This window comes from Eufriesea mexicana, unplaced genomic scaffold (genome assembly GCF_001483705.2).
Source record: "Eufriesea mexicana isolate 0111107269 unplaced genomic scaffold, ASM148370v2 scaffold58, whole genome shotgun sequence".
Taxonomy (NCBI): domain Eukaryota; kingdom Metazoa; phylum Arthropoda; class Insecta; order Hymenoptera; family Apidae; genus Eufriesea; species Eufriesea mexicana.
Window position 1 is genome coordinate 665,427 of NW_016908222.1, and position 10,953 is coordinate 676,379.

The following is a 10,953-nucleotide window of genomic DNA, read 5'->3' on the forward strand; positions in this document are numbered from 1 at the left end:
TTTCCCTTGCGCCCGTGGTGGAAGACGATCGCGTTTTCTTCGAAAAATCCATCGAGCTCGCGGCACACGGTTCGGTGCGGACGTATTTTTACCGGTCTCTCTCTCTCTCTCTCTCTCTCTCTCTTTCTCTCTCTCCCGTTCCGTTTGCCGATCGAGCGCGCCGCCTGGCGGCTCGTGCTCTCTGCCGACATTTTTATTTTTAGAAATCACCGAACGCGGAACAGAGAACGGCGGTCTCGAAAAATGGTCGCGAGTGCGGAGCGGCAGCGCCGCGTTAGATTCTGGTCGCCTTCGTCGAGTGGAATTGGATCGCGACGATAGTGAAAGTGGCGCGTGGTGCACGCGGAAAGGAATAAAGAAAGGTGGAAAAGAAGCGAGCGCGAGGAGGGCTGGCAAAGAGGGCGGGCGAGGGGGGGAGGACGAGGGGCAGCGTGGCTTTAAGGTGGATGAAAGTTATCGGAGAAAGCCAATTGGCAGCGTCGATCTCGCGAGTGCATCGTGCGCTCGTGCGCTCGCGCGCGCGTGCACCATCGGCACTCGATCCGCTCTTTTCGCGCTGTCGCGCCCGCGCGCGCGCAACACCTAGCCACGAACGAACGAAGGAAGGAACGAAGGAGCAAAGGCGCGTGAGCGCGAGAGGTACGCGTACGCGCGAGTACACTCGAGCGCACGTAGGAGACGGGCCGCGCGAGCGCGCACACACCGGCGAAATAAGTGCACTCGTGTGCGCGGAGCGTATGGCAGAGCGCGTGTATAGAGCAGAGCCAGCCTTTACGTAACTCTGCGGCGTTCCTCTTTCCGCGCCACGCCGGCCAGGGCCGAGCCACCTTCTCGCGGGCCCCCACCATCCGACGCCACCGCTACGCGCTTCCCCGATCCGAAATCAGTTTTTACGCTAAACGCGCGATCGTATTCCAGAGGCTGTTGCTCGGTGTGTTGGAGAGCCACCGGCCGGCGACGACCAGTCATGCACGGTGAATACTTTCGCCGTTACGAATAGTTAACGAAACGTGGAACGTGGAGGAAATTACGAGGGGGACGTTCGCGTGCCTTCTGGCCGCTACGTAATTTATCGTAATCAAATATTTATTGCCATAAATAACTGTCGCTGCCGCGGCAGTACCGTATATACCCCTTCCCTCCCGGTCTTTCTCTCTTTTACCTTCCGCCGCAACCACGACCACGACCACGACCACGAAGGCGAGCGCGTTATCGACAGAAGGAAGAAGACTCCGGGGCTTCTCGAGGATATTCCGTTGGCGCGATTCGGTTCGCGTAGCTCGCATACAAATTCGATTTTTCCTCGCCGGGGAAGCACGGCTGGCCGAGCGTCGTCGTCGGTGTCTTCGGCGTCGTCCTCGTTGCGGGGCCGCGTTCGTCGTATGCGTAATGGCTCGCGTCTCTCTTCCCGCGGTGGCGGGAAAAACGAGCAAAAACCGGCCGACTAGAAGCGCACGATGCTATCGGCGAGCGCTCGTCTGCGCGCCGCGCGGATACAGCGATGAACGATGATTTGTCGGCGAACCGACGAGCCGCGAGAGCCACATAAATTCTTATTAGCACGCCGTTATGGCCGCCTGGAAAAATCTACCGGGATAATGCCGAACGCGTCCACTCGTTAGCCCGCGATCGCGATCTCTCGAGATACCCGCCAATTTCACCTCTGCTTTCCTCCTTCTTCCCCTCGGTGATCGATCCCCCACCGGCTTTTTATCCTTCCCCGCGCCACCCGTCTATTTCCAGGGTACGCGGAATAGCGCGGCGAGCCCCCGTCGCGGTTTTCGACTGTCTTAACTGCGAGGAACGCGGAGAATAGGTTTGGAATCAGCCGTGTTTTTGCCATGTGCAGAGCCCGTGACTGGCAGAACAACGACAGGAGGACGAGAGTGGAGCATAGAGGGAAGAAACGTCCTCGCGAAAATGCAAAGAACCTTCGGCCCGTTAGGAATGCTACACGGATACATGGAAAGTCGGACTCGCGTTAAGGTAGGTCACGACTCGAGATATTTTTCCACCGATCGCCGCGCCGATCAACGATCTACGATTCCACGTCGTCGCGTACGAAGTAAAGAGCGACTCAAAAATAGGATCACGCGGTCGGTGGAGAAAATTTCGAAAATCGAAAGCGAAAATGGGAAATGGGAAAAGAAAAGGGCGTGGACCTCGCGGAGAGAGAATGCGAGAGAAGAGACGAGAATGGAGGATGATCCCGATTACTCTTTGGCGGCCGATGGAAATTCGAGGGTAGTCCTGAAAGCGGCACTGTAAACACCCACGCCTGCCATTTCTGCCTGACCCCTGGCATTGTGCGCGCACGCACACGCGGCTGACACACTTTCGCGACCGGGAGACACGTGCGCGAGCCCTTCGAAGGTAAACGAGGGCTGGAAACGACCGAAAGGTACGGGCGGAGGGAGAAAGGAAACTGTTCGGGTCAACACTCGTCTCCATGGAGACAACCGGGGCCTTCCTCGTCCTGTTTACGCCCCTGATCTTCCCCTTCTTTCGAGGGACGCTTCGAAAAGACAAGGTCGCGCGCGGCCAAAAACTCATTTCGAGAAGGGCCTCTTCGGACGATCGCCTCTCTCCGTTTTCCACGAGAGGAGAGAAGAATAAGGAAAAGAGGGAAAGGGGAAAGAAAAGCACAGACGCGGTTAGCCGGGTCATCCGGGACCCCCGTCGCGTGACCCATTGGCGGAAAATCGGTGAAATTTTTTCGCCGAGATCGGACGTGGCAAGGTTAACGAGAAGTACGGTACTTTATCCGAATGGTTGCGTAACGAGAAAGCGAGGACGCTCGCGTATCAAGCGTTTTTAATCTGGCCGTGGCTGGTGGCGGCATTCTTCTTCGACGGGGAAACTGAATATCGCGTGTGAGTCAGACGGCGATCCGATGAAATCACGTGAAGACGTTTCTGGATCGTATCAGTCCCCGACAACGATCGCGAGCCATTTTTCTCGCGGCCGGAAAATAAATCAACGTGCAAGGTCTTTGTGTTTGATTTTCTTTCTCTTCCAGGCGTCATTGTGAACGAGGAGAAATCGCGGCGCGCCGCGCGCCCCTCGTCACCCGAGACCTGTCCTATCTGGCGACGAAAGGAGGAAAAATCCACTTCCTGTCGCATCGAGTCCGCGTTGCTTCCTACTTCCATAATTAGGCGGCGCGTTTAGCCAACGCGGGAGAACGGGATTCGCGATGAAGAAGCAGGAAGCGTGTTGCGCCAGTCTCGCGCGTTTCCCGAACACGCTCCGAAATAAACGGCTCGGGCTATAGAGGCTCTAGCTCTCGAGGCCTAGGCTCGGGACCTGGACGCGAGAGTTCCAGAGGATAAAAATAATTACAGGGTGGACGTTTCGATCGCGACCCGCTGCCATCGATCCGGGAAACTCGCTCTCAAAGGGATTATTCGCTCCCCCTCTCGTCGTTTAACTCGGTTATTAACCATTGCGCGAGACGTTTCGAATGCACCCGGCACCGTTGCAGCTTCTCTCGAACGGAAGATCTGAACTGTCGGGCAGGAAAGGAAAAAAAAAAAAAGGTTAATCGTTAAATTGATGTAATTGATCTTCCTGCGGAAGCGCCTGTCTATATTCGATATTCTCAATGAGCGGAATCGAGTTCCTAATTAAACTCCTTTCGGATCCCGAGGCTTTTAATAAGAGACGGGAACGTGTTTCTCGATTAATTACTTTCATTAGCTTTCATTCGCAGCGTCGCCCGTCATCCCGAGCGACGCTATTCCTCGACCGAGTCCTCTCACCGCCATAACGCATCGAGAGCCTGCGTATCTTCCGACCACCGTCCTTGGCAACAGATCCTAATCTCTAACCTTCGGATGTGCCTGCATCCGGAAAGAAGACTTTGTATCGCCGATCGATCGCTCGTCCTTCGGATCGCTTCTCGAATTAACGAAGAAAGCGTCCGCCATTTTTCCTTCCATCGCGACCCATCTCCAGCAGCCTCGTCATTTCCACGCATTCCTACGTAATATCTTGTATAATGCGCGGTTATGTAACGCGGGATCGCGCGTACGAGAAAAAAGGACAGTTGACGAATATGATTCGCGCGAGGACAATCGCCGATGGTCATTACGCGATTTCTATTCCTTCGACCGCGTTCTCCGCCGTCCTTTTTCGCCGTCACGCGAGATTCCTCGTTACCCCCCGACGGATTTCGCTCCTGCCCTCTCCAGCGAGTCCTCGCCAGTCCTCGTGTCACTGTTGCGCGTCACTGTTACACGCTGGCGAATGGAAATGGTCCACGCGATCAGACTTTGTCTCGATCTATGGCGACTAGGACTCCTGGAGCCCCAAATTTTCCGGTCCAATCGTAATTTGGAACTGGGAATTTCGAGGGATAGCCGATCTCCGATTCGTCGACGCGACGTTTCGTCATTCTGAGTTGTCACGCGGCTGTTGCGCGCTGGCGAATGGAAATGGTCCACGCGATCAGACTTTGCCTCCATCTATGGCGACTAGGACTCTCGGAGCCCTAAATTTTCCGGTCCAATCGTAATTTGGAACTGAGAATTTCGAGGGATAGCCGATCTCCGATTCGTCGACGCGACGTTTCGTCATTCTGAGTTGTCACGCGGCTGTTGCGCGCTGGCGAATGGAAATGGTCCACGCGATCAGACTTTGTCTTGATCTATGGCGACTAGGACTCTCGGAGCCCTAAATTTTCCGGTTCAATCGTAATTTGGAACTGGGAATTTCGAGGGATAGCCGATCTTCGATTCGTCGACGTGACGTTTCGCCATCGCGAGTTGTTGCGCGCTGGCAAACGGAAATGATCCACGCGATCAGACTTTGTTTCGATCTATCGAGATTAGGGCTACCAAAGTCCTAAATTTTCCGATCCAATCGTAATCTAGAAATGGGAAGCTCGATACTTAAAGGATCTCCGATTCGTCGACGTGACGTTTCGCCATTACGAATCGTCGCGTGACTTTTGCGCGCTGGCGAACGGAAATGATCCACACGATCAGACTTTGCCTTGACCTATGACGACTAGGATTCCAGGAGCCCTAAATTTTTCGGTCCAATCGTAGTCTCGAATTAGGAACCTCGAGGCCTAACCGATCTCCGATTCGTCAACGCGACGTTTCGCCATCGCGAGTTCTTGCGCGCTAGCAAACGAAAATGATCCAAGCGATCAGACTTTCCCTTGATCTATGATAACTAGGACTCCTGGAGCCCTAAATTTTCCGGTCAAATTGTAATTTCGAACTAGGAACCTCGAGGCCTAACCGATCTCCGATTCGTCAACGCGACGTTTCGCCATCGCGAGTTGTTGCGCGCTGGCAAACGGAAATGATCCACGCGATCAGACTTTCCCTTGATCTATGATAACTAGGACTCCTGGAGCCCTAAATTTTCCGGCCAAATTGTAATCTCGAACTAGGAACCTCGAGACCTAACCGATCTCAGATTCGTCTTAGCGACGTTTCGCCATCGCGAATTGTTGCACGAAATGGAAATGGTCCACGCGATCAGACTTTTTCTCGATCTATGGCGACTAGGACTCCTGGAGCCCTAAATTTTCCGATCCAATCGTAATTTGGAACTGGGAATTTCGAGGGATAGCCGATCTTCGATTCGTCGACGCGACATTTCGTCATTCTGAGTTGTCACGCGGCTGTTACGCGCTGGCGAATGAAAATGATCCACGCGATCAGACTTTGCCTCCATCTATGGCGACTAGGACTCCCGGAGCCCTAAATTTTCCGGTCCAATCGTAATTTCGAACTGGGAATTTCGAGGGATAGCCGATCTTCGATTCGTCGACGCGACGTTTCGCCATCGCGAGTTGTTGCGCGCTGGCAAACGGAAATGATCCAAACGATCAGACTTTCCCTTGATCTATGATAACTAGGACTCCTGGAGCCCTAAATTTTCCGGCCAAATTGTAATCTCGAACTAGGAACCTCGAGACCTAACCGATCTCAGATTCGTCTTAGCGACGTTTCGCCATCGCGAATTGTTGCACGGCTGTTACGCGCTGGCGAATAGAAATGATCCACGCCATCAGACTTTGCTTCGATCTACTGCGACTAGTATCCCCGGATCCCTAAATTTTCCGGCCAAATTGTAATCTCGAACTAGGCACCTCGAGGCCTAACCGATCTCCGATTCGTCTTAGCGACGTTTCGCCATCTGGCGTCGTGTCGACGGGCTCGATGGATCCTTGGACCTGCGATTGACAGGATTCTGCGAACCGGACGACGCGGGCGTCCTTCGCGGCTAATCGACGGATCCTGCCCCGCATCCGGACCAGCAAGGATACGGCTGGAGGAATCTTGAGGACTCCTAGAATCGGTTCTAGCTTATGCCGTGACCGACGTGTCGCTTCTCAATGGCGTTTGGCGCACGTACGGGACACGTGCACGGAGTCAATGACGAGCAGCGAAAGAAAGGTATCGTAAGGTCGCGGTGCGAATTCTTAATCGAACCTTTCCACGGCTAGTCTTTCGAGGCTAGTCTCTCCAAATCGGATCAATTTCGGAACAGGAAAAGATCGACGGGAAGGTGACGAGAAACTCGGCAGAAATTCCACGACCAGTGAAAGAAGAGGGAAAAGCAAAACGGCGGACGGATTCGTCGAAAGATCCGCCAGGAACGATACCGAACGTCAGATGCGCGCGTGGAGGGCGAGAGAGAGAGAGAGAGAGAGGGAGAGAGGGGAAAGGAGAGAGGAGGAGCGAGTCAGAGTCACGCAATTAGTTTTCATTGCGACAAAGCTGGGTATATATCAGTGCGAAAGGCATTGAAGGGGGCCTTGCCACGGTCTGCACTTCCGCGTATCAGCCTGCTATCTTGTCTCGCGACATATCTACGCGCGACAAACAACAAAGTGGCACTCGTTTTCTCGTAGACACGGTCGCGCCAGCTGTCATTAATACAATTATCGTCTGGAAAATTGGAAAAGTTCGGTCGAGCCCGCGCACGCTTTCCTGGAAACCGTTCCTCCGCAAACTCCGCGTCGACGTCGTGCGTTAATCGAACTTTCTCGAAACACGAGAATCCTCGACACGACGAACAACCGGTTCGCCATTGGACAGCGATCGGTCGCGAAGGATCGTTTCTAATCGCGTATCACGCGAATAATCCTCATCTTCTGCAATCTCTCGTAATCGTCGCGTTAATGCTCTCCTCTCCTCTCCTCTCCTCTCTCTCTCTCTCTCTCGTTCGGAAACGCGCGATTAGCCCGCGTAGGTACGAATTACGCGTACAGTGTTGCGGAGATGCGCGTAAAAATTGCGCGCCGCCTTTTTCCGGGCCCGAACGACCGATCGGGCCCCGAAGAAGCCGACGGTGCTGCGCCGCGAGGCGCGACGCGTCCTCCTCATCGGCAGTACGGACACGTACGATCTGGAATATCGCGGATCGAGATGCGCGTTACGTTCGTGCACTTATTTTCGAGGGAGGAGAGCGGTGCACGCTCTCTCGCTCTCGCTGTCACGATCGTTCGCTTGGTCTCGTTCTCGTACCTGGTCTCGCGAGAAGCCGGCTTTACCTGGAACAGTTGAACCGCCACGACGAGCGGGTAACACGAGACTCGCCGCGATTTAAAAGGAATAATCGTTCGTCCTTTGTGCCGAAGGTCTACACCAGGAACGCGCGCGGCATAAGGGGACACGTGGAGGCATACGTGGCTGCCTTCGACAAGCACTGGAACCTCGCGCTCGAGGACTGCTTCGAGGTTTGGACCCGTAAAGTCAAGAGGAAAGCACCTGCTTTGGGTAATTCTTCTTTTCTCTGTTTTTTTTTGTTTTTTTTTTCTTAATTTTATTTTAGTTATTTCTTCCCGGCTCTCGTCGTCATCCTCGTCGTGGTCTCGTTGGTTTTGCATACGAGCGGAACGACGCGAACATCGGGAGATGAAATTAACGCGCGGTCGCGTGGCAATGGCGAATTCGACGAATGGAAACGCGCGCGACGATTGACAGTGTAAACGGTATTATCGGCTCGATTACGTCTCCGTTTATTTTTCCCGCGCAGATAACCACGCGGAGCATCTGCGATGAATCAGAAATCATTGGGATGCTAATACGGTCTATAAAAAGCGGTTGAAAGCTGTAACCTCCGACATTTGGCTCGTCTTGCCGTGATTCGAGCGCGACAAGGCGGCGGCGCGCGCGCGGCCCGCGATACGGCCCTGGAAAAATTGAACCTCCGACAGCCGCTCAAGGCTACCGCCATGCCGGGCAATTCTAAACAATGTCGCGGGTTCAATGAAAAGTCGAATAACCTAAAAAAGTCCCCTCCTTCGCTCTGTTTCGCGCAATCGCTGTCGAAATAAAAGAGGAAAACAAAAATAAGGAAAATTTACAGTTATTTCGAAATTTTTTCGTTCCGCGATCGGAGCAATTTCATACTCTTTCTTTCTCTCCTTTCACCTTTCTTTCCCTCTTTTTCCCTCCATTTCGTTTCGCTTTGTTCCCCGGTATTCGCTTTATTTTATTTATTTTATTTATTTATTTATTTATTTTCTCGTTTCCTTTTCTTCTCTTTTTTCCTTTTCCTTCTTTTTTCCCCGCAACGAACGGTTCGCGTTTCCACAGTGCGTCAACGCTTGCCGATACTCGACGCGACCGATACCGAACGACGACCGAGGCAATTCGTCATCCGTTCAGGGTTACATTATTTTTAACGATATATGTATATGACGAGTTTCGCGAAAACATTCGGTATCCATTAATCGGCCTCGAAATGTTTTCATCCCACGATATGTACAAATTGGCATGTAAATTTTTAAATTATACATAATGGACGCGTTGCGCCGTGTGCGTCCAGAATTTTAATACATCATATCAATAGGCGTAGTAACGCTCGCATGTGTTCCTCGGGCCCAACGAGAATCCAATTTAGTCCTTCCTACACTCGTCTGACCATGAATGACTCCTACTACTGTCCGTGTCAATGGAACGTTCGCGCGTCTTCCTATTTACGCGTCTAATTGATGCACGAATGGGACGGAACGGTGGCACTTTTCGCAAGCTCACCGACGTCCACACCGGTTCCATTTCACCCAGCAAAGCTGAATCCCGAGACTAGCTACAACAATGATCGATTTCGATATTTCGACGCCGAGCTTCGCGACGAATTTAAGATATTTAACCCTTTGAGCGCTATGAACCCATACATTCGATCTGGGCTACGAACGCTGTATAGTTTTATGAAATAATAATTTTGAAATAGTTTACGATAATTAGTTCAGAATATCGCCGAAACGTGCTTCGTCGTAAGAAGCGGGGGGTCCCACAGCGCACGCTTAACGTCGCACAGCTCAGCGCTCAAAGGGTTAAGACATTTTCACCGTAGATATTTCGACCGTTCGTCGATCTGTTTTAAATAATGAGCCACGCAATGATGACGTACGGGGAGCGAGTGTCGCGGAATTGATAAAATTAAGGAAAGTTTTCCCCCATCTGGTAGGCCGCTGCGTATCGTTAGCCGAGTCTATTTACACCGAAAGAGAGAAGCACGCCGGCCAAGGGTCGTTGTATCGCGAGGGATACATCCTTAGGACGCCCCTTTACGCTAAGGGGCAAAGACCGACCTTGACTACATAGTGGTTGCTACGTTCGATACAAGGCCCATGTGCTTCGCGTCGTTCGTTTCCCTTTTTTCCTCTCTCTCGCACACGCTACTCTCCTCGTCCAACGCCACCGCGCTCTCTCTCTCTCTCTCTCTCTCTCTCTTTCTCTCTCTCTCTCACTCTTCCTCTTTTCCACCGGTTCGCTCGTCCTCTCTTCCTCTTCCCACTACTCCCGTTTCCCTCTCGCTCGCACACACCTCTTCCTTCCGTTCCATCTTCCTCCTTCTTTCCTCGTTCCGTCGCATGCTACAACCCTACAACCTTCGGCACACGTTTTCATTCATTCACGTGGGTACGCCGGTCCGCACGTGCGTCCGCAATTGCAACTTCCCTCGTTCCGAGCGTCTTATCGAGGCCTTCGCCTTCCTCCGCGTCTTCCACCGCTTATCCGCCGCCATTTCCGCCGTCGGATAATGGATATCGTTGTGTCCGTGCCTGCCGTCGACCTTATCGACCACCCAACGGCAGCAGCACGCGTAGCCCAAATTTCTCCCCGTGGCCGTAACATGGCGGAATAACGTTGGCGGGAATTTTTACGAATTACGGATCACCCCCCCCTCTTCCCCCGCTTATCGCCTCGCGATCCTTCGATTCCTTCCAGGCCAGCTCGATAACGTCGTTCCCTTCCCGGCCGCGATAAGCATCTCTCGATAGGCGTCCCGACGCGTGCTCGTAAATCAACGAAACGATTCGACGATTTCCACGTCGACGTGGCGCAGCGCCGGCGATGATTAATCGACGGTCGCGAGAACGGGACAGGGGGGGACAAAGGGGGCCGAGGGGCGGGGAGGGGGCGGGGGGAGAAAAAGCGAAGAACGGGAAATATAGGCCGAGCGCGAGTTGTCGCCTGTTCCGAGGCTGAAAGGCTATCCCTGCTAGAACAGTAATCGCGGTACACCGAGAGTTCAGGGTTAGTTGGCCTACTGACGTACTTTAGGATATCCCGAGGGGTCGAGAGGTCGTTGATACGAAGCGGCGAGGGTGGCAGGCCGAGCGACCTTGAAGAGCAACTTCCAGGATCGATGTCTGCCGAGTACACGTGTCCCAGCGACTCCTCGTGCTAGCCTGCTCCCTCCTAACCGTATCGCCCTACGCCCTTCTGCTTCCCCTCGAGCTTCGCGGACACGTGCCAGCACATAAACAACCTTTCGAGACTTACCTCGTGACCCGTCGACATTCTCTTCGTTCGCGGTTTCTCCGTGACGTCAACCTTCGCTGTTTTTTCGCCGTCCCGTTCTAACCGCGATGCTCTCCTTTCCATCGGGGGAACAGTTACAACGGAAAAGCTTAATTCCACCCGACACCTTGACTTCCTGCCGATTGCGCGCCGCGCAGGTAAGCTGCCTACTACT

General features: G+C 53.3%; 2 protein-coding genes across 4 annotated transcripts in view; one reads left to right on the forward strand and one right to left on the reverse strand.

The window, feature by feature from the left end:
- The window catches only part of Eip74EF (Ecdysone-induced protein E74), a 183,786-nt gene that overhangs the window by 143,650 nt on the left and 29,183 nt on the right, over positions 1-10,953 (reverse strand). The window lies entirely within an intron of this gene.
- The window catches only part of Lsm11 (U6 snRNA-associated Sm-like protein LSm11), a 26,808-nt gene that overhangs the window by 8,070 nt on the left and 7,785 nt on the right, over positions 1-10,953 (forward strand). The window contains exons 3-4 of the mRNA XM_017909816.1: positions 1,850-1,986; positions 7,604-7,742. Coding sequence (XP_017765305.1) covers positions 1,850-1,986; positions 7,604-7,742 — 276 coding nt within the window. The remainder of the gene's footprint in view (positions 1-1,849; positions 1,987-7,603; positions 7,743-10,953) is intronic.